We start from the raw sequence: 24631 nt of genomic DNA, 5'->3' as shown, positions 1-24631 counted from the left end.
TTATAAATATCAAATATAAAAAGGGAATCAGTATCACAAGTACAAGCTCAGCCCCAAAAAAGGATTAATTAATTTGATAGTACCAAAACGTGCCAGGCACGTTACAAAAAGAAACTCTCTCTGTCCTAAAGAGTTTACAATCTAATTTTAGATGTGGCATGAGTGACAGAAGAGAGAAGGAAAAGACACTTTCAGCAATAAGACAGTAACAATAGCTAGGCTGAATGATCATGCAATCTGTTTTCATGAGCTAAGTAGAAATCAGCCTGATTAACAACTGAACAAAAAAAAAAAAAGCAACATGGAAAATCTAAGTTACCTGCTACAAATGGCATGTGTTCGAGGCACACCCTTCACTACCACAGTCACTACCGAACCCTGGTGGAAGTCATCTCTTTTGGGTGACACATAAAAATCAGTGTCTTGGGTTATTACTGCCCCTACGGGACATCTTGCAAGAGTAGGGATTTTAACCTTGGCACCATAACCAAATTCATGCTACTTCTTTCTGCCTAAACAAAATGTCACTCAATGTGTCAACTGGCTGTATAATATATTCATCTTTTCCTATCTGATCTATTGTGCAGTGTTGCTGCACTGTACTAAACAACTTTCACATTCCTTTCAAAGGAGACTGCATTTTGATGATGGATGAAGTGATATATGTTCATTGATTTAGCTTTTAGAGGCCCCTGGGATTCTTTGATATTCAATAACTACAAAACAGGAACTTTTCTTACTACCAATTTCTTCTCTGAGTTCAGGATTCTACTGGCACAGAACAGAAATAGTTCCTCCTTACATGCACATTAGGACAGAGAGGAACCAATGAAAAGCTCATTTTACAGCACTTTGTTTAGCTTAGCACCACTCACTTGTCCTACTCTCTCCCCACTCAGTACTTCCACAGCAGGAAAAACAAATTGGTTTTGATTAGTAGCCCGTATAAAAACCTCACATATTCACAGGATTCTTTTATAGATTCCTAACTAATCAACACAAAAAAATTGGTGGTAAGAAAATTCTCCTTTATGGGGCCTGGCTCAATTAGCACAGAACAGACTGGATCTATTTAACACGTCATGGGTATCCAAATTCCTTAAACTGATGTTTTCTCAGGCAAAAATTTTAACAGGAAGACACCTATTGCTTAGAGACCCAAACAAGCCAAGGTTTACTGAGAACAGCCTGGTAGATTACTGCATGAAAGATATCTCCAAAGATGGAATGACCAGCTCTATTGTCAGATTTACACTTGCAAAGAGCACATCACAACAGCCCTGTACAAATTTCCCTTCTGTAGCCTTACTGCTCTCTGCTTTGAAGGTTGCTGTAGCTCAAGAAGAGCGAACAAAGATGATGAAAGTTTGTAGGCCTCTGACATGCAAGAACAAATCCATCTTACTTACTAATAAATTCATCTGTACTTTGGCCTTCAAAGACGGCCAATTTATACATCATTTTGCTCTTTTGCTTCCTTCTGTCATCTGCACTCATGCCAAGTCCAAAAAATGAAATCACAAGACAAATATAACCTAGGCCTGTAAGGAAAATGTTTTCCCTAAAGAAATGAGACTGCAGTATTCCAGTGAGGCAGGAGAAAACAAGGAGAGCAGAGTGGAGTCTAAATTGGACTCCAAATGACAGCTTCCCATTGTCTGTTAATCCTACTTAATCTACATAATAGGCATCTTCACATCCACACTGTAAATCAAAGTTACATTTATTCTGTTCTGAGAGGGTTCACATTAATACTCCAAAAAGCAATGGTATTTATTTGTTTGTTAAATAAAGGGCTTGTATAGAGAACAAGCAGCATTTACAACTCCTTGCTGAAAGGCTACTATCTGTAAATGCACTTTTTAAATAAAACTTCCACTTGCAGATACTGAATTAATATTTGCTTTAAGAATGGAACTGCAGAGAAGTAGTTGCCCTGTGCATGTGTACATACCTTTGTCCTTCTTGAAGTCCAAAGCATCTTCCTTATCTGTCACTATTTCCTTCATGTTGATAATGCTTTGATGGTTGAGCTGTCGAAGAATCTTAATCTCCCGAATAGCTGTAATTGGAAAACCTTCCTTTTCATTATCCAGCCGTACTTTCTTTAGCGCCACCATTTCTCCTATGAGAAGGTTTAAATATAAAAACATGAAGGATAGCACTCAAACAAATGAAGTTCAGATTTTTTGTCATTCAATACAGTCTTTCTGAATTACAATATTTAAAAAAAAAAAAAGATGTCAATCATTCATGTTCCAGTATGTGCACCTAAAAATAAATTTAAAAAGTAAATTCAGGTCCATGTTAAGAACACTCTCACAGCTCAGACACCAAATCTTTTGCAGAAGTGAAACTATAAGACAACTTTCTCACAACTACTAAATAGCCTTCTTCCTTCTTTCTCATCTGCAATCGAATCTGCCTCCTTGGGTTTCCAATCACTAAGAGCACACACCCACAAGAATGAGAGTCAACAGCATCTCTACATTTAAAGGCCTATGCATGCTGCGGATTTCACAGTACAGGACACCTGAGGTTAGAAATAGAGGAAGGTTCTTTCTTGCATCTTTTTTCCTTTTGATAAGCAATACATCTAGCACATTTGTAATACAGCAAAGAATACTAATGTAAAGTGAGATCAAACAAGAAAATAAAATAGCATACATCAGGAAACTTAATCTCAAAATACTGCTTATTATAAGGTGCTGACCAAAATGTCCTTTGATACCCCATGGCTGGTGTTCCGAGAAAGCCATAAAACAAACAGATAGGCAGTTACAAGTTTTGCAACATTTCAGCTTTTAATTAAACTATGGTGCCATAAATGAGAATTATCTGACTACTATAGGAAAAGCAACCTTAGAGATCACATGTCAGATCAGGAGGCCCTCCTCCTTTATATTATTTCAGGTAGTAGCTATGAAGTTGCAAGAAGGAGAAACTGCAAAGTTCCAGAATATACCCTTTGTTCAACAGCTTCTTTCATCAATAGTTCCTACAAGCATTACTGCTGTGCCTCTCTCTTTTCTTTCTCACTTTAACTGTCTTCAAAGCATGAAAGCTGAAGTAGGAAATTGGCCAAAAAATACCTGCACCCTATGCTTCTAGTAACTGCGGGTTATTGCATGATTTTAAACAGGATAGAGAAATTATTACTATTATGGAGAGGTACCAGGATCAAAATACAACACAATTCTGAAGAATTTTCCAAGATGAGAAGGGTAGAAAAGCATAAGCATTTTACAAAACATACCAAATTAAATCCATGTAATACTGCAATTCTGTAGTTAACAGCACTCATGCATTATATATTTTTAGATCTTACCCGTATCCTTATCCCTGGCTTTGTAAACTTGCCCATAAGTGCCTTCTCCAATAATGCCAATTATATCAAATTTATCCACGCAGCGTTTTCCCCAGTCAATGTCTTTTTCCTTTGTTTCACCATGGCGTGGTCCACATATTCTGTTAAATAAAAATTAGTTCTAAAAATACATCCATAAAAAAATGAAAATGTTCAGAAACAAGTTATCTGTAAAAAGTAACCTTTTTCATATTACTAAGGTCTTAGAAAAATAGATCTGAGAGAACTGAATGAATTCAACTTTCAACATTTATGTTCTTTTAATTTCTCTCAACTTGGACAAAGAAAACAGACTAGTTAGATGGCAAATGAAACTGAAACTCTTTCTAGTCAATCACTTTGCATTTCTCCTGCCTTAGCACAAAACTGCATTATTCGCATTGAAAACAGCACAAAGGAATGTTTGTTTAAAAATGGTCTCCACTGAAATTTATAAAAAAAGCAAAATTATTTTGTCTCAGGAAAGAGACATTTTGAGTCACATTTTACTTAACAGTTTCTGCATCTGTCCATCCAAAATAATACAGACACACTTCACTAATTATTAAAAGATGCCTATCCAGTGGTTAGTATATTTAACGATCATACGAGATATCTCATTCAGTATCTACCTTCTTCAAAGTGTTATAAATGCAGCAACCTCATTGGTAAAGGATTAATGGGTGCAAAGAAAGGAACAGCGGCTAGCCTTACATATTAATCACTTTCTGGACAGTTTACACAACAATGAATTTCAAGGGAAAATTTTTAATGTGGTGCTTTAAGGGAGGGTATACAAGCAAGAGGATATAAAACCAAGTAACTGTCTTAAGCATGGGTTGAGTGGGCACTTTCAGTTCTGCATCTAAAGAGGACCTTCACAGTTACTCACCAACAAGCCTATTCCAAACCACTTTCTTTTTGTCTGCAGTTTCTGCTCATTTGGTCCCTCATTACTGCACATAGAAGTGCAGAAGGATGAGGGACCAAAGGATGAGGATAAATAAGTGAATAGGGTTCAGAGAAACTTAGTGGAAATGAGACAAATAGGGAAATGGTGGGCAGTACAAAATTCCAACTTCTCAAATGGTGCCAGTGAACCTAGGGACTGCCTTGCCTGTCTAGAAGACCCTCAGAAATAAAACACTGAGTCATTTAATGGTTAAAATACAGGCTTAAATAGCACAAAGTAGAAGTAAATTGATGCATCTTGATTCAAGATTTGCTGCAGGCATTAATCTATTTCCAGTACATCCTATGTTGAATAATTATAAAACGACAGGGAAATTATATATATTTCAAATTTTTATATTTTGAAGAAACTTGTATATCACTTTGTCTTACATGCAGTTCCTTTAAAAAAAAAAAAAGTAAGTAGTAAACATACTTCGGCCTCCTTTTGCTGTGTGACTGAACTGCTGGTTTCTTTTCTTCAGGACTTTTGGATAAATCATCTCCTCCAGGCAACTCTGGTGGGAGTGGCAAGTCTGCAAGCAGATGTCGGAGTTTCTTCTCCACTTCCTTTTTAACTGCCTTCACTGAAAGATTCCCTCGCAAACTATAAAGATGAATAGAATCAGCTAAAACGGACTAAAATTCTTTTCCGTTTCATGACTAAAAACCTAATGGGGGTTAGACCTCTGTGGAATTCACCACTAGTGACTATTTCATAGAGTCTGCTTTTGCAGCAGTCTCTGCTTTTACAGCCCAGAGGTCATTTGTTTGTGTTTTACATGTGACTACTAAACAGAGTGATCTAAGAACTACCGAAAAAAGAACAGGAATACTTGTGGCACCTTAGAGACTAACAAATTTATTTGAGCATAAGCTTTCGTGGGCCCACGAAAGCTTATGCTCAAATAAATTTGTTAGTCTCTAAGGTGCCACAAGTATTCCTGTTCTTTTTGCGGATACAGACTAACATGGCTGCTACTCTGAAACCTGTCAAGAACTACAGAGCTGACTGCTGAGTTGCTGCAGAAGCTGTGAACTAAGATGATGAATACTTTTAGCTTTTTCCTGGTGAATGTTAAAGTTAGTCATGACAGCATGTATCAGAGGCCAGGACAGGTAGTCAGGAAACCTGGATTGATCCCTGGTCTAAATGGGGCTTGGGGGGGGGGGGGTTTGAAGGTGTCAACCTAAGATACGCAACTTAAGTCAGCGTATCTTAGGCTGACCTACCTGGCTGTGAGGACGGCAGCGAGTTGACCGCTGCTGCTCCCCCATTGACTCTGCTTCCGCCTCTTGCGAGCTGGAGTTCCAGAGTCGACGGGGAGCGCGTTTGGGGATCAATTTATCCATATCCAGATGAGATGCAATAAATCAATCCCCGACAGATCGATCTCTACCCGCCGATCTGATGGGTAGTGAAGACCTGCCCTAAGTCTCTGTCACACACTTCACGTGTGAGCTCATGCAAATCAATGAGCCTGGTTTTTTACTATTTTCCCATCTGTGAAGAGAGGATAATACTTACTCATCTTACAACAGTATTTTGAAAGGCGCAGTTAGAAGAGCAAAATCTTTTTTTTCTTTCAATTCCATTAAAAAAAAAATCTGATGCACAAGCAGCATATGAGCACATACATGGAGGCAGAGAGTCTAACTCTATGTCCCACATTGCCTCACACATCTTGTTGCTCCATATGACTGTCACCGTTTGGCTCTCTGCTATTCACTAGCCTATTTTAAAAAAATACGCTCTCTAAAAATACAGTACTATGGTGACTTTTTCCACTGTTACAGTGGACCTTTTCAGTAACTATATTATTATTATTTCATTGGCAATACTGATCTATAAATAATCATTCTGACATTGATTTAAAACTGATCTTGTCTGGAGGCCTCACCGCTCTTCAAAGTTTTCAAACTGCACGGATAGCTATTTGAATCCAAAATTGGTCTACTAAAATAATATGAAAAGTCTAATATAGAACTTTCAGTCATATTCCCTCTCATCCACTTATGTCTTTTCATACTCCCCCTTACTAGTGTCCCTTCTGCTACTTTGCTTCTAAATCTAGAAGGATGTAATACTTATCCTGAGAATGTTACTGAACCAAAACAGTCTGTTCGCCCGTCCCCGTCAGTTTCACAGTAGTTTAAAATCATTTTTCTAAAAACAGCAATTTTGAAATGAAATGCATTGCCTTATTTTATGGAACGTGAAAACATAACACTGGAAAGAAGGTTTCTAGCCAGCAAAGGCATCAGGCTTTGGAATTGCCTCCCAATAATAGTAGTGGTTTTAAAATTGAGCTTGATAAATTCATGAAACTGATTATATGATGTAGTTGCTTGCAACAGCAGGAGGCTGGACTTTACAACTCAGGAGGTTCCTTCCCTTCCAATGTTCTTCCAAAATATTATATAATGTTCATGTAAGTTACATAAAAAATAAGCTACATGTATAATTTAATTCTACCTTTGCTTTAGAGTATTAGTTACCATTAGAGCCATCAGAATACCATTTATTTATTTTTAAAAAGATCACCTGGCTATCTGAATGTGTTACAAGTAGACAGTGGGTAACATCTCAGATTACTGTAAATGAAAGACTAAGGAAAACTCTCCACACTCCTCGTTTTACTGTATATATTAGACAGCATTTTTTATATAGTCAATTTCCCCCCTTTGTCTTTCACACAACAGGGAAGAGAACACGTTTAAATAGAAAAATGTTACTATAAAAGCCACAACTTTACTAAAGGGAGCCAAAGCTTTTTTCAAAAGCAGAATCTTTTAATTTTGAAATGATAGTGTCCTTTAAAATATTTGGACTTGAATTCCTCTTAGACTATTAGAAGTAGAAGTCCAGGTATTTTTCCTTTGAGTTTCAATAAGATCTCCAATCATCTTGTCACAATGTGATATAATCATTTATAGATTGGTAACGTAGACAAATATTGTACCTTTTGGACTATCTACTAGAATGTTAATTTACATAGATAAAATCAATTGGTAGAACTAGTTTCTAAAATCCAGTTTGTAATATATTGTGTACGCATGACTCTCCCTAATTATCAGATTGCTAACTCAACTATTTCTGAATAAAAATATAATCTGAAGTTAAACTGGTTAGGATATATTACAATGCATATTTAGCATTCTATTTCAGGCAGAAGCTGTTTATCAGCTGGGATCAGGGAGCAATTTCTTCTTTCACACCTCAATAAATAAATGCTGCTCAACTGACCACACCCTTTAGGGGTTAATTTTTTGCCCTCCTCTCTGCTCTAGACCAGATAATTTACAGTAGATATTTGTGACCAGAGTCTTGTTCTCATGAAAACAAAAGGCAGTTTTGTCACTATCTTCGAAGAGAGTATGACTGAGCCATGCATTCCCATGTTCACTACACAAATCCATCATTTTTGGAGGAATGGATTGAATTCTGCTGGCACTTCTGAGGAAAAGAAGCAATTTCTTTCCTATAACACAGGAAATTTGTCAGACATTTCAATCGTATTTCTTTCACAATCTTTGTACTTTAACACATATTACACCCTGTGTTTTTTATATTTATCCATCCATTTAAGTCTGAATTCCTAGCAACTTTTATTTACAGGTAAGACACACATGGCCTGCTACTACACAGTTTAAAATGATAAAGGAAAGCAGACCAAACAAGTATAAACACTCCTAAATTTGAAAGATTACAATGCTGCATAAAGTTTCGTGCTTCTCTCTAGTGGAGGGGTGGGCAAACTTTTTCGCCTGAGGGTCACATCTGGGTGGGGAAACTGTATGCAGGGCCATAAATGTAGGACTGGGGCAGGGAGTTGGGATGTGGGAGGGGATGCAGTGTGCAGGAAGGGGCTCAGGACAAGGGTAGGGGAGTGGTTCAGGATGCAAGTTCCATTCCAGCGCTGGTTACCTCGAGCGGCTCCCAGGTGGCAGCGGTGGACAGCAGGGCTAAGGTAGGCTCCCTGCCTGCCCTGGCCTTGGCCCTGTGCCGCTCCCGGAAGCGGCCAGCATGTCCAGCAGTGGCTCCTGGGGGTGAGATGGGGCAGACGGCTCCACTACGTGCTGCCTCGCCTGTGGGTACCACCCATGAAGCTGCCATTGGCTGTGGTGCCTGCAGGTGGGCCCTCTCCCTCCCCCTCCTTCAGGAGCCGCAGGGATGTGGTGCCGGACGTTTCCAGGAGCGGCATGGGGCCAGGGAAGGGAGGGAGCCTGCCTTAGCCCCACTGTGCAATGGGGCTGGCAATCCCATGGGCCAGATTGAAAATCCTGATGGGGCAGATCCAGCTCGCAGGCCATAGTTTGCCCTCCACTGCTCTATTGGTTTAAGCCAAAGCAGTGTCTTTACACATGCATGGAATCTCTAAATCATGTTATCACTGCAGTTTCAATGCTAAGAATATGAAGATAGATGCCTTCACATGTTGACTTTTTTTTTTTGGCATTAATCTTTTAAAATCTTAATCTACAAGCTAAGGACAGACTGAAAACCGGGAGCCTATAAAAGTGTGGTATTGGTAATACACACTCTAGACTTAATATTGCCCAAAAATCAGAGGAAAAGAACAACAAGCTACAATTTAACAATTTTCTAATACTGATATGGTTTCTACCTCAGAGCTTAAAAAAATTGAATATGGTCTAGGTTCCATAACCATTTAGGACCTAGAAATACTTCACCATGGACATAATATTTTCATAGTTCATATTCACTTCAAAGACAAACTATGAGCTGCTTTACTTGCTAAAACCAGTGCTCATTACCACTGCAGTGCTTACAACGTTGCTAACCCCTTCAAAAAATAGGGAGTTGCATTCATTACAGTACTGTGTAGGGGGTCAGTGCTGTTACTATCAGAGAGGAAAAAACGAACACTGAACTCAAAGCCTTGGCAAGTAAATTATGGAGGAACTACCTGTACTTCTCAAATATTGTTACTAAATGCATTTTTCGTAAGTCTAGTTATATGTAGCTGAAGTTATACAAGCTGATTTGAGATCTTAAATATTTTGTGTGCGCACAAATTATTTAAAAAAAAAAACAGAACTTTTCAATCCACCTCTAATTTTCAGCTTGTCCTTCTCCTGTAGAATTTTTACTGACAAAGTTATCTTAGAACAAATCCTTCCCCCATCTTAACTCCTGGAATACACAAGTAAATTACTTATACTTATAAGTAATGTCTCTGCCCCTTTAAGTTCCTAATAACCACCATCTTAAATCAAAGTTAACTGAAGAACAGAAACAAACTGCCTAAACTGGAGCTTTTGATCAGTCCTATGCAATTGTGCAGGTTTTGATTTCTTTAAAAATACACATGAATGTACATACTCACCTGTCAGTATCTGTATCTTCAGGCAGCATAGGAGGGAAAGGCAAGGGTGGCAGTGTCGAGGTAAGCAGTGCAACATTTTTATCTTTCTCCTTGGTTCCTAGATTTGGTGTTTGTGGTTTGTTTTTCTCCTTTACAGTGACTGGTTGCTGCTTTATGGCAACTGATTTATTCTCTTTTACTACTGCTGCTGCTTTCTGTTTAGCCACTTTGTCTACAATCAAATTATTTTCCACCTTTGTTTCCTGAAGAGAGACTTTTGTTTTTGTCTTGTCGTTTTTCAAAGTTGCACCACTTGTAGGAGAAGGTGTATGCTCAGTTTTTATTTTCTTCAGCTCCTTCACATTGTTTGTTTGAGGTGCACTCACACCAGTGTCAGTGTTTCCCTTAGTAGGCGTAGAGGTGTTTGAAATTTTTGCATTGGCTTTGGCTGCTTCTGCAGCTCTAGCTTTTTTGTTCTTATTCAACTCAGCCGCCAGGCTACTTTTCAGAGTCAGTGTGCTAGGAGAAATACTCGAGTGACGACTTCTGGACCTAGATAATCTGTGCCTGCTGCGAGACCTTGAGTGTCTTGACGAGTAAGGGCTTCTGCTTCGGGATTTTGCTGATCTCCTGCTTCAAAACAGTAAAGATGTGGTCAATTTAGGCTTAAAAATAAAGAATGTCTGTTTAACCTGTCTTCCTTATTACTGAACAGCATTTGCAAACACTGCCACTGCCATCACTATGTTTAAAGGGTGAACATGAATCTAAATAAAGGCATAAGGAAAAACTTTCAGAAACAATGAGAACTCTATCTCTGAATACAATATCCATAGCACAGACATAACCACGCAGGACCTAGGGGTATATTATGAATCTTTTTTTGCACAGCTCCTTTGTAAAAAGTCATTAGGAAATCACAAAAATATAAGCACACAGAAAACGCTGCATGCCTTCTGATCAGCTGTTTCATTTCCTTCCTCAGTGTCAGAACTGTTCTTTGCTTGTTGATAGAAATAACTTGATACTAAGCAACAACTATTTTTAAAAAACTACATAAATAGGAGGATAAAAAATTGCTTCGTTGACAAGAAGAAAGTTATGGAACTACAGCAATGTTAATTTTGCAATTTTGTGTCTCTTGTTAATGTTTCTAGTACATATTTAGCAAATTTAAATACTAAGTTACACACCTGAAGAAAAAGAGGAAGAGAAAACCCTATTTATGAAGCTGGAGCAATATTGCTGTAGGAACCTTAATTTGTGAATTTGCTGCCTTATCAAAATGTCTGGTTAACTATTGTTGCAGTAACTTTTTATTATTATCTTGTATTTGAGAAATACTACTGAATACATAGTTAGAAACTATTGTGATGAGCTGCGCACAAAGAGGCAAACTGAAAGACAGCACTCAATCTTAACTTTAATTTCTGAGGACATAATGATACAAGTGTAATGCTGTATTAATGCATTTTTGTAACAGTCCATACTTTTTTTGGACCGATAACTCTCCTTGCATATCCCCTATCCCTCATCACAAGCATGTGTAACCCACAAGCTGTCATACTATCGTATGTTATTTATTTACATTGCAGAAAAGGAAGCACAACGGGGGAGAGAAGAAAAGAATGTCAATCATCTGGATTTCTGCACATGTGCAGAGAACTGAACAGGACACACATTTACAAGTGCCCAGAAGGGGAAAATATCCAAAAGAGAAAATGTTGGTAGTTAAAGAGAAAGCTCAGCAATTGTTTGAAGCCATTGTGAAAGATACCAGTTCACATGCATTTTTACTTTATTAATTCAATAGACTCCATATTTTGACTTGCCTAGTAGTTTTGATTTAGTTTTTTGCTGCAAACTACTAGAGGCAAACTGCCAATTTAGACCACAGGTGTTAAAAATTGGCTGCTCTGAGTAAAATATAAACAAAGTGCCCTAACTTATTACTATTCCATGAAAATTTATGAAACTGTTTCTTCATCTACTTTATTTTACTATGCATATCTGTCACCAAGTCCATTCACCATATCCACAATTGTTCTAAATTAAGTTTAGTGGAACTACACTGTAATTCTACTTTTCTTGACTAGATCATTCCTGGAGAAAAAGTTATTTCAGTGAGTCCATTTATCTAGGTTAAAAAAATAAGCTAGAATAGTGAGGATCAGAGTTCTCAGTGTCCTGTACACTTCAGCTCATAAAAAATATAACCAGACAACATCTAAGAACTGGCAGCTAAAACAAGGAAACAAATATCATAAATGTTCCTGGAATGTTTCATGTGTTTGAATAGTACCAGCTAATTTAATTCTGACTGTGCATAATATATTTTATTCATATACAGATATGTGCTTCAGATAAGTTGATCTGGTGTTATACAGTATTAAAATAGAGACGATTCTATTCCATATATATGTTAATTTCCAAAAGAGAAACATGAATCTTGTTTGAGAAAAGTAGGGGTTTTCAACTCTTGCTATTGACATATCAAGATTTGACATATCAAGATTTAACTGAGATTAACATGTTGATAGCCAGTTTAGATTAAGTAGGACTGCTGCGATATGCTATAAACTAAACAAGCTGAAACTAGTGGCTATACGGAGCTATATTTCATTAGATATGTCAGAACAATTTAACAGTTCAAAACACAACAAATCAACCAAAATCTTTTCCCCAAGATATATACCTAGTTCCTGAGAAGTTTAGCATAATTCACTTCTGTGCCAAAAAGGTTTTTACAGAACCCTCTGGCAGAATTGGAAGAGGTCAGAAAAGAAGAAAACTGGGGGGGGGGGGGAGGAAGAGAATCACTGTACTCTACAGCATTTCCAATTGACACTGAAATAATTATGTAAAATGCACTTTTTCAGATCAGTATGTTGCAGAATGTTTTCTACTTTTAATAAAAAGCATGACAGAACCAAAATGGCCAGCAAAATATTTTGTTATACTGGACTGGTGGTGTCATCCCCCCTCACCTGTACTCTGTATGCCTGTAAATTTTTGTTCTATCGCCCCTCCCCCCAACACACATACACTTTTTTCCTACTTGTTTTTGACCTTGGAAATATAAGAAATGTCAAGTCTTGCATTCTCCAGTTTTTCTGGAGGAATTCTAGAAACTTGCCTACACTAGAATGAAAGATGTATTTTGAAAACATGTTGGCTCCTAACATGAGTTTAAAACTCTAGCACAAACAACATAAATAGTACTTTAAAACAAACTGGTGGAGCTAAACCCTTCAATCTCATCCAGCTAAAGTGTTAAAATGAAACTTGGCCCTATCTACATTAGGGTTCTAAAACATATTAGTTAAATGTATTAGTTAAAAGTTCCAAAATACTTTCCCAGGCCTGGCTGACCTGAAGCTTTCAAAGTGGTACAATTATTTCAATTAGGAGTGTGAAATTTTTTTCTTAAATAATTACATTGGTACAACTCATTGTGTGGACACAGTCATACTGATACAAAGTTGCCTATGTTGCTATAGCTTATTTTCCCATCCCATATGGAAAAGAGCTTTGCTGTTATGAGCATCTTTATACCAATGTAATTGCATCCACATGGAAAGGGAAGGGGAAGACAGGGGATGTACAGCATTAAATATTAGTACAGTTTAAGTGGTATAACATTTGTGTTTAGCCAAGGCTTTAGCTGGACAGAAAGTATGAAGGTCTCACAGAGATGTTTGGGAACTATAGCACTTAACTGAATGGGCCAGGATGCTGAATCTTTGAGGAAATCTTCTTTTACCCTAAGTGTTGGTCATTCAAGTTTCATAGGTGCTAATCAAAAAAGTCTTTAAACAATCTGACTAAAATACTCTTCCTCTTTCAAACACTTAACTTCCACTCTTTTGGCCGGTAATTTCATCGTTTCCTTAGTTTACTAGTCTTAACAGCCTAGACTGGACCCGAATGTTTAGTATAAAAAAAAAGTAGACAAGCAGAAAAGGAAAAAAAACTTCAGGCTTTCCTGATATCCCAAAGGACAGAAAAAGGGCACAAGCACAATTTTTTCCCTTTACAGGTTCCTTTTTTTTCCTGAAAAGTCTGTCCTCAGATGAGTGTACAGAACTCCATTTTCCCAACTGAGGGAAGAATTTGGTCTCAAGCATATACCAACTGGTTTTAGCATTATTCATAGGCTACAACTTAGTTTAGAAAAGATTAAATTACAAAGTTATAAAAATGGTCTCACACATGATGTCCGGACTTTGTCCAGATAACATTTTTGTTTTAAAAGAATCTTTCTGGTAAATATCAGTTTTGTATACTGTAAAAGTTAGTGGACATCATGACAGGGACCTAACTTCTTATCAGTGCTTATATCAGAATTCTGCTCAGTTCTTCAAAGACTACTGACACATATATATTGCCCCATCTTACATGTATTTGCCACCAGATGCTTTGTGCTTAGTCAAAAATTTCTACTTTTTTTTTAAATTTTACCCAAGGAACTATATTTTTTTAAATATCTGTTGCATTAACTATTGAAGAATATAAAAAGGATCTTCGGCCCAGTTTGGAGAGACTAGAGGCAGTCCAAGGCTTAAGTACCACATACAGTCCTCCTCAACTGAAGGAAGTTGCCATAATGCTAGATTTTTAGAGGGAACTATGGATGAAGAACAATGTTTAAAAAATCCTGGCTTTATATCAGTTTGTTTCAATTTTTCCGTGTTTATGCCCAGCAGCTGACATTGTTTGGTGTTTGTCAACACAGAGGCACCTGTCTTATTTACTTATTAATTGTTCCATAGATGCACCTAACAAAGGGAACACTGCATTGCTACACTGCAGCAGCTCTTCACACCTAATTTTTAGCATTTATATAGCACTATATTTTTCAAAACATTACAAAAATTCATACAACACTTCTGAAGTAGACAAGGACTCAAATCCTATTTTACAGATGGAGAGAAACATAGACAAATGAGATAGAATTAGAACTCAGGAGTTCCTGACACCTGACCACATGTTTTTCTCGAGCCAGGTTCAGAAGAACATACTAGGAGTGAAACTAGGTTATATTGGTTTCTCTCTGAAATAGCTTAAATGTATATTACTGCTGCTAGACACAAAGGGAAAGTAGAAAAAGGGAAAGACAAAACATAGCATAAACGACAAGAGATTAAAATATAGAGAAAGGAATAACAGTAGAGGGCTTTCTCCAAAACAACCAAATCCAGCATGATTTTGGGCAATGCTTTCACATATTAGCAAACAGGGTAAAGCATTGTATTTTTAAGCATAATTTAACAAACTTCTGCTTAACTTCTTAAATTTTTCAAAGCAGACTGGTTGTCCTTTTATCTCTGCTTAATTACTGGAGAGCTTTCACAACAAGCTACTACTTTGGATACTGGATTTTGTCAGATGCATGCCTCAAAACTATCACAAAACTGTTCTTCAAAGATTCTGTCATACCTTCAATGTTAACTATACAAGTTGCATCAACACCTAGTGTATTCAAGAATTAATGCAAAAAGTTAATGTAATATTTGAATAATCAAGCACGCTGAAGTCAGAAAACTCCAGTAGTTAGTTTATAATGGAACATTAATTGCTACCATTGTATAGTCTGAATATTTTAAAGGTCAGAATGAAAAAACCAGCAATACATTACTTAGAAATAACCTCGTGTATGTACTGAGTGAGAATTTTATAGCTGGAATCTTAAGTTTGTGAATTTCTTGATTGGAGTGCTCGAGTTATTTGTTGCATCACACTTTCCCATCCCCACCCCCTTTTATTAAAAAGAGGATTAAGTACTTCAGAGGCATATCACCATTGTTAACACACACTAGTAGCACATCAGAAAAACAAAAATTTTAACTTAAGCAAAAAATGCTAGCTTTCGCTGATCATAACCTTTTAAAACATTTACAAGATTTTGTTTAAACCTTTATGGTTTTTCCTTTTAATTAGATATTCAAGAGAAAGTCAAGTTTGAAGTGTTGACTTTCAGCCATTTGAATTACGCAAGAGCAAACATTTTAATCAGAACTTATCAGGATTTTTTTCCCAATATTTGCACAGTTCAAGAACAGCTAATCTGATTTTTCCCAATTCCTTAATAAAATATTCAATTTTAGGCCAAGATGCAACACCTCAGAGATCACCACAAGAAGAAGGTGTTTGCGAAAGTTATCAGTAACCGAAACAAGGGGAGCAGGTTAAAATGGAATCTACAGCTCAACCCTAGCAAATGGTATACGAGCACCATGGTCTTCCAGTGTAATTATCTGTTCTTTTAAAAATATTTGAAAGGCAGATCTCTAAATTTAATCAATTGACTTTTACCATAAATTTCCCAAGACACTATATACCCATATGATCACTCAGTAATTTGAAGGACCAGTGACAGGATATTCTGGTTAATTATAATTTTAGCCTAAATTCCCTCGGTGCATTAATAAGCAAATTTCACATTAATTCTCCTTACCTATGATAGAACAAATTTTCTCTCATGTGATATACCATTAATTATGTTTTTCTTTTAGTCTACTTTTTAATTCAGTGTCTACATTTGCATTGCAGACAGCTATACAAACAAAAAAAAACCTATTTAGTACTGCTATTTGAGCAAGTGCCACATGTCTTAATTTTATCCAGGTATTCAAATTCTATTCCTTCAGTACTCTGAAGTCATTAGCAAGTCTAAAAAAAAAAAATCAGGAATGTTGGGTAACTTTGAAATTTAGTAATTTTATTTTCTCCTTAATTTTATAACTAATGTGTCCTCAGTAGAGAACCCTTGCTCAGGGAATTATTTACCAACAGAGATTAGTCTGACCTCAGGCCTGTTTCCAGAATGCTTTGCAAAATTAACTGTTTTTCCTTATCTTTGGTTATTATGGGACGGAATTTTGAAAAAGAACAAGAAAAGAGAGCCACTGAACAAAGGAGAAGTAAAAACCTAATCCCACTACAAGTAACAATGTAAATCTTAAATTCTGAATTCAGAACTCACACCACAATGACAGAAGTCCTTGATATACATCAGATAGATATAAATTAGTTAAAAACAAGTATTCAGAATTTAAGTGCTCTTCCATTCCCTACCTTAAAAAACTGAAGTTTTTAATTTTAAATTTTTCAAGGAAAGCTTCATCCTAAAGAGAACTTTAATAAGTATTATTTTTAGAATACCCCGTCCTTCAAATAGAAAAATATCTAGGCTAAAAAAAAAAAAAAAAAAAGTCATATTGCTTTAATTTTGTCTATACCTAGTGCAACACCAAAGGTCTGGTGCAATCACCTGTATGTAATTTTCCCAATATAAACATCCATTTATTTTAATTGTATGAAATACTCAAACATATTAGTACCTCTACCTAAGTATGAAATAAAACAAATAAATTAGGTTATGTGAGTTGAATGTGTGATCACAGTTTACAATGACCTGGATTACCTGAATGAAGTCATGGGAAGCTACCTTATCTTGTCTTACAATTCCATGCTTTGTAAAACACCTCAGAATTAGTTACTAGAGAAAGTTTAAATACTCTAATACAGATATGAAAAGTTTGTTGCAATATGGTTTTGTTAATATAACATATTTTTGTACTAGAGTGTTCAAAGTTCAATCTAGTTGCAACAGAAATACCTTATATCCTCATTCTTCTATTATCTTAAATGTATAATTTTTTCCTACAGAATAACTCTGTTAATATAGACAAAAGAAAAACATAGGCAACACTACCAATTATTTCAAGTAGTATCTTAATAGCCGATGCTCATTTGTCTCCCAGTCCAGCAAAGAAACACTAAAACTGATCTCATTCAGACCAAGCACAACAGGTCTTGAAAAATCCATTCACCTACTCATTGGCAATGAGTGAAACTTTTCAGTGGCAAGTGAAGGAGCTTAAACAGTGTCCGTAGAATTTAAGGTTTTTAATGAAAACTAAATTTCTAGCCCTTATGGTTGCAAAGATAAATTTCCAGATGTGAACCACAGAAAAACTGATGCAATGTCTGCAGATGCTAAGAGCCCATCTCCAAGCTGCAACAGGTTGAAAATGACAAGACACTAGTCTAGTGGTCTCAAACTTTTGTACTGGTGACCTCTTTCACATAGCCTCTGAGCGCAACCCCCCCTTATAAATTAAAAACACTTTTTTATATATTTAACACCATTATAAATGCTGCAGGCAAAGCAAGGGTTAGAGTGGAGGCTGACAGTTCACAACTCCCCATGTAATAACCTCGTGACCCCCTGAGGGGTCCTAATCCCAGTTTGAGAACTCCTGCACTAGTCAATTTCACAACTGCAATTCAGAATTCTGGACAGACAAGTATCATGTCAGTTTCACTCTGCTGCTTATTTAAGTTATAAGGGAGTGAAGTCATTGGAGCTGTTGTGTCCTGGACCTCATTAGTTTCTTCTCCACCCCCAATATTTTATATAAAATTTCTGGCTGGGAGGTTCAGTCATCTAGCTGAAAAAGTATATAATTCTTTTTCCAAGCCTTGAAGACAAAATACCTAAAGCATTGTAAAAGGTTATTCACGTTATCTTCATTTTCACCCTTCCTAGATACCAAAATTGCTACAGTCAGGTAGCATTACTGCAAGCACATTCTGTGCAGCTCTAGGGCATTATCAATAGGAAACAGACTAGAAGCCAGAGAAAGGTGAGCTTATTATCATAACACCATTACACCTAGACACTAGCTCAGAATAAAGCCTTTATACCAGCGGTTCTCAAACTGAGGGTCAGGATCCCAAAGTGAGTCACATCCCTGTTTTAATGGGGTCGCCACAGCTGGCACTAGACATGCTGGGGCCTGAAGCCGAACCCTCAGCCCTACCACCAAGAGCCAAAGCCCAAGGGCTTCAGCCCTGGATCGCAGAGCTCAGGCTTTGGTTTCAGCCCTGGACAGCAGAGCACAGGTTATAGGTCCCTCGCCCAGGGCAGGAGGCCCATGCTCAGGCTTCAGTTCCCCTCCCAGGGTCATGTAATATTTTTTGTTGTCAGAAGGGTGTCACGGTGCAATGAAATTTGAGAACCACTGCTTTATATCATACAGGTCAAGATGGTACATGCCCTAAGAAGCTGTTGCCGTCATGAAAGCATTACACTTGTCCATGCAACTATGGCCTAAGCCAGGGGTAGGCAACCTATGGCACGTGTGCCGAAGGTAGCACACAAGCTGATTGTCAATGGCACCCACACTGCCTGGGTCCTGGCCACCAGTCCAGGGGGGGGTCTGCATTTTAATTTAATTTTAAATGAAACTTCTCAAATTACATACAACAATAGTTTAGTTACAGACATAGAAAGAGCCCTTTTAAAAAGGTTAAAATGTATTACAGGTCTGTCGCATCTTACGCACATTTAACATGCGTGATTTCAGCTTTATATGGTCGGCAAAAAACACGAAAAAAAAAATTTTAATACTGTACCTGTATTGTGGGCGATTCGCCTGCTATTATACTCAATGTAATTTTGACTAGACACGATTTTTGCTTTACATGCTGACTGTGGATGCAACAGACCTGTACTGTCACGCAAAACCTTAAATTACAGTCAATAAATGAAGACTGGGCACACCACTTCTGAAAGGCTGCTGACCCCTGGCCTAAGCTATGCAGTAAACCCTTACAAGGGCATCATTCATTTGTGCAACTAAGAAATGCACATTAACTGATTCAAGATTCATATTATAACCTTCACATTTATTTACATAATTCCAAAAATGCCCCACAAAATGAAAATATATAAACTAGTGCAAAATATTTATATTGGGGCAGATAAAAACTGCCCAGAATTTTCTGATATACCCACAACAGGAAAACCTTCAAAAACACGGAAACTTCTCTTTATACCTTTTCCCATAAAGCAGGTGAGGCACTGAATAGACTATACCCAGACTCCCAGAGATCTGTGAGGTAGGATGGACTGGTAACTGATATACCTCTTCAAGGTGTACTCTCAAAAGTAACAATGCACTGGCATGGATGGATAATTTCTATCTTTCAAGGCAATTTGAGTGGTTAACTCCCATAGTTCCCTTTGAAAAGCCCAGCCCTAAATAATAGCTGCTTTGGAAACACTAAATTAGACAGCTCTTAAAACCTCCCAATCAATACCGTAGCCTGTTCTGCTACTGGCTGGCCCAACTGCTCCAGCAAGCAACTTAAAAAGCCTCCTATCCCCTTGACAAAGACAGTAAAACTTTTAGACCTTGTCTACACAAGGAAAATGTAATTTTAAACTGATTTAGTTACACTGGTGCAAAAGTTTATATGGACACATTGGTTTAAATCAGGCTTATTTCCATTTAGCTGATTAGGAATCAGTTTAAATTAAATTGAAACAAGCCACTCAAACTAAGGCCTTGGCTACACTGGTGCTTTACAACGCTGCAACTTTCTCGCTCAGGATTGTGAAAAAAACACCCCGAGTGCTGCAAGATACAGCGCTGTAAAGCGCCAATGTAAACAGCGCCGCAGTGCTGCAAGCTAAACCCCATCAGGATGTGGAGTACGTGCAGCACTGGGAGAGCTCTCTCCCAGTGCTGGCGCTGCAACAACACTCGCACTTCAAAGCGCTAAGTTTCAAGTGTAGCCATACCCTAAAATAAAGATGTTTACACAGGGGCTTAACAAAGTTTAAAATGGTTCAATTTTCTTGTTTAGATAAGACCAAAACTGAAACCTCTATTCCATGTGTGAGAAAAGGCCATCCCAAGATGGCCATGATTAATCCTTCCTGCTGTCCTCCATATAAGAACAGATTTAAGAACAGAAGCATGGAAAATCCATTATATTCTCCCCCAGCAACAGGCAAAGAAAATGATGTTCAGAGCGGCATTTTGAATAAATAGGGCAAAATAGGATTTATCAAGGCCAGAGAGGAGGTTGCAATAGCGAAGATATGAGTAATGCAGGCCTGAATGTGAATTTTAGTCATGATGACAAAAAAGAAAAGCCAGATATTAAGAGATGCTATGCAGGGAGAAATTGAAAGATTTAGACATGCCCTACATGCGACATTTTAGAGAGGGATGAATTGAAGACAGTGTTCAAGTTACAGACATATTGTGTGTTAAAGGCAAAGAACCCCCATTACAGAAAATTAATACTTTTGGGGAGGCCTAGTTAAAACAGGAGCTGATGTAAAAGCAGACAGGTGCTGAGGATGACTCAAGTACACCCAAGAACTATGTATACCCAAGAACTACGGCCCTTTATCATCAGAGCATCTGTGCACTGCGCAAGCATTAATGAATTTATCTTCACATCCACTTCAGCAAGTATCATCCCCATTTTATAGACAAGAAACAGTCAAAAAGAGTACATGTGACCTAACCAAGGTCAACTGCAGGGCATGGAATTTAACCCAGATCTTCTAGGTCCAAAGCCCTAATCAGAAGGCCATCCTTTCCTCCCTCAATGTCTCCATAAATGCAGTCTCTCACTGGCTGCCCCAACTCCTCTAGCAAGTCAGAAAGAAGACATCGGCAAGGGAAATTAGTAAATATAGAAGTATCTCCGTATATACTAAGAGACTGGACAGAAATCACAGATGAACTGGGGGGAAAAGTCAAAGAAATTCTGGAAAACAAGCCATCAGATTTGGAATTCAGACATTTGTATGACAAATTAGGTAATTTTTTAATTGAAGGGATAGAAATTCTCATGCTTCAAACCAAAAGCCTACTTTGTTTTGTAATTGTCCACTACACGGTTTCATGCACCTTCCTCTAAAGCATTCCTTACTGGCAGCTGTGTAAAGAAAAATAAACTGGACTAGATGAACTACTAATTGTATCAGATATGGCAATTCCTTAGTTGAAACCCATGGCATGTTATTGAACCTCATGACTGGAATACTGCACACATCAGCTCATAATTCAGCAATTCTGAATTCAATCAATATTTCCTAAATACAATTGTTTTCTTAAATCATGATAATTTTTTTTAAAGTTTCTTTAACCAATTATAACACTCTTAAATGACAAATACTTTTTATCCTAATGATTGTCTTTGTTCCGATTATGAATACTTTTTCCTGTTTTGAAACATTCTGAAGTTTACTAAGATGTTTCACAACAACTGCAACTTCAAATACATCTCATTTTTAAAAACCATCTTTGTTTTATTCCCCCAACATAATACAGGATACAAACTGAATTACTCAACCACTTCAATGTTTAGTGCCCATCCAGAAAGTGGATTTTACTGACAAGCCTCAGTAGAATGCCAGGATAGCTCAGAGAACATGCATCATTTTCAATGAGCACTGGCCAAAGTGTTAACTGACAGAACCATCAGAGGGAGCATGAAATTGTTTTTCATGGAGCCTACAGAATTCTTGTCAATGGAGTGATAAAACTTAAAAATACAAATATTTTTAGAACCTGAATAACTTTACACATCAGTTTGTAACAACTTTAAGATAGATCAAGTATTGGCCCAAGACCATTACAAGATTATTTTATTACAAATATAGTTGTTCTTTTGGAAATATGTACAGGCCAAACACACAGCCCTCTCAAAAATCCAGTTAATTAAAAACAAGTTAATAATAAATATCTTTACAATACAAATACAAAAGGTAGATAACTCTAACTGACAATACTCAGCCATTACTGAAGCAATTTTTTTCTGCATACACAAAAAACATAATTTAGCCATCAGGTTAGTATATACATTAAGCAGAGAAAGACCCTGACCCTGCCAAAACACAAACACTTCATTAACTTTTTGCACTACAAGTGCCCACTGGTATCAGTGGAACTACTTGCAGTGCATGAAGTTTAAACACAGTGGTATCTTTGCAGGACAAGGACATAAGCATTTTTTTAAAAAACGAAGTACTTAGTGAAACATGCATAATTCCTTTGCAGCATTTAATATTGCCTTTTTCTACAACAATAATTAGTTTGCAGTAATAATTTACACAAACACTAAATGCCCCATATTTTATTCAACTTAATTTTTAATGAACTGAGTGCTAAAAGATTAACTAAGCTATAAAAGAATTTAACATTTATCTATCTCTTGGGTTAGAGGAGAACAGAATGCTTATGAGGGAAACCTGCTCATTATAACATTTAACAGACATAGTACCCCAGAGGTCTTACCCTCAGTGAGGGACAGTGATTTCCCACTTCAGATAACATTATAATGGGAAGTTTATAACCACTGCCACGCACAGGGAAGATTTTACCTTTACAATCTCTCTTCTCTACAAGAGAAAAAGGAGCAGATGTAACAGGCCCACTTTGTTGCATTTAGGTCTCTTCCCTGATCCAGGAACAAGGCAGGAGCATGATTTTAGTATATCAGTCTCTTCCCTCCCTTCTCCCCAATGGGATGGAAGAACAGAAAACCCAGTTTCCCTCCTAAATTAGATATAAATCTCCCCGTTTCCCCATGCAAGTTATTCGGGACAGAGCCTCCCCACACCCCAGCGGATATAACCTCCTCCCGCCCCCGACACTCTTTTCCGTAGACATATACACAGCATCGTACCTCCAACACCAACTCACCTGACAGTGGGGCTGTAGGGGCTCCGAGAGCGGCGCCAGCTGCTACTGTAGGGACTGGGCGACACATCCCCGCCGCGTTCGTACGAGCTGTGCCGGCTGTAGCTAGGGGATCGGCGACGGCTGTAGGGGCTGAGAGGGGAGCGCCCGCCGATGGGGCTGGGCGATTTGCGGCTCCGCTGGCTCTGGGAGGCCCTGTGCGACGGGGGGCTATCGTCCCGGCCGGGGCTGGGGGACGATCGCTGCCGCCTGTAGGCCCTAGGCTCGGCCTTATCCTCCCGATAAGCCTTCGGCGGGTCCTTGTAGGCCGAGGGCGGCTCTTTGGCCGCTTTAGTCCGGCTCCTGTGCGCTTTGCCCTCCCGCTCCTTCCTGCCACTGCCGGGGGAGGCGGCCAGGCCCTTCCTGCGGGCGTCGCTGCCGCCGCCACTGCTGCTCTTGGGGCCCTCCCGGTCCTGGCCCCCGGTCTGATTGTGGCGGCTGCGGGACTTGGAGGAGGAAGAGGAGGCCTCGGCTCCCCCCCTGGCCACCGCCGTCCCCTCCTGCTGCTTCTCCTCCCCCCGCCTGCGGTGCTCCCGGTGCCGCTCTCTGGAGCGGCCGCTGCTGCCGCGATGTTCCCGGCGCGGCCGGCTGCTCCGCTCCGACTCCCCCCGGGGGCGCTGGCTCCCCCCGCCGGAGGAGGAGGCCGGGCTTCCCCCGCCGCTCCCCGCCCCGCCTGGTCCGGCCGCTCCGCTTCCCACCAGCCCCTCGGACTGGGAGCTCACGTCGTCGTACTCCTCCACCAGAGTGCTCAGCCCCCCGCTACCGCGCCGCTTCTCCGGCTCCTGGGCGCCGCCGCCGCCCCCTGCGCCTCCCCCGCGGCCCCGACGCCGCTTGTGCCGGGACCCCGAGCGCCGCTTGCCCCGGGGCCGCTTCCGCTCCCCCCCGTCCCCGCAGCAGGAGGAGGCGCTGGTGGCCGCCAGGAACAGCAGAGACTGCGGCGGCAGCGGCGGCTGCAGGAGCGGCGGCTGCAGGAGTGGAAACAGCAGCGGGTGAGGAGCCGGCGGCGGCGGAGCGGGAGGCTGCGGCTGGGCCGCGAAGCGCTTCCGTCTCCGGTGATGCAGCCGCTTCTTGTCCGCCGGCGCCTCCACCGCTGCCGAGCCGCCCCAGCCCCGGCTTCCCCCGCTCCCTCCAGCTGGCGCCGCGTCCGAGGTGCTCGGCATCGAGATCACTCAAGGCCGAGGACTAGGACGCGGCCTGCGAATCCGCCGCCGCCGCCTTCAGGGCGCTGCCGGCGCCATGGAGACACCGCGCCGCGCAGAGGCGGCCCCCTGCCCCGCAGCCCGCCTCAGACCGCGCCGGCCGCGCCTCACATCGGGCCGCGACCCCCGCGCTCGGGCCGCCCGGCAGCAGCGGGGGGTGGGGCTGGGGGGGGCTCAGTCTCCAACGAGCCCGGAGGCTCTAGGCCCGGCTCCCGCTGTCGCAGCAACACGGAAGAGTCTCACGGCGGCCTC

At 39.6% G+C, this 24631-nt stretch overlaps 1 protein-coding gene across 1 annotated transcript in view; it reads right to left on the bottom strand.

Annotated features, from left to right (window-relative positions):
- Positions 1-24406, bottom strand: part of CDK13 (cyclin dependent kinase 13) — a 76752-nt gene extending 52346 nt beyond the window's left edge. Inside the window, exons 1-5 of the mRNA XM_030551392.1 lie at positions 23145-24406; positions 9649-10257; positions 4734-4904; positions 3329-3468; positions 1955-2125 (exon numbers count right to left, since the gene is read on the bottom strand). Of these exons, the coding sequence (XP_030407252.1) occupies positions 1955-2125; positions 3329-3468; positions 4734-4904; positions 9649-10257; positions 23145-24340 (2287 nt within the window). The 5' untranslated portion in view covers positions 24341-24406. The remainder of the gene's footprint in view (positions 1-1954; positions 2126-3328; positions 3469-4733; positions 4905-9648; positions 10258-23144) is intronic.
- Positions 24407-24631: the final 225 nt, after the last annotated feature.

The sequence above is a fragment of the Gopherus evgoodei genome, chromosome 2, assembly GCF_007399415.2.
Source record: "Gopherus evgoodei ecotype Sinaloan lineage chromosome 2, rGopEvg1_v1.p, whole genome shotgun sequence".
In the NCBI taxonomy this organism is placed as follows: Eukaryota; Metazoa; Chordata; order Testudines; family Testudinidae; genus Gopherus; species Gopherus evgoodei.
This window is presented reverse-complemented; position numbering and strand designations above follow the sequence as displayed.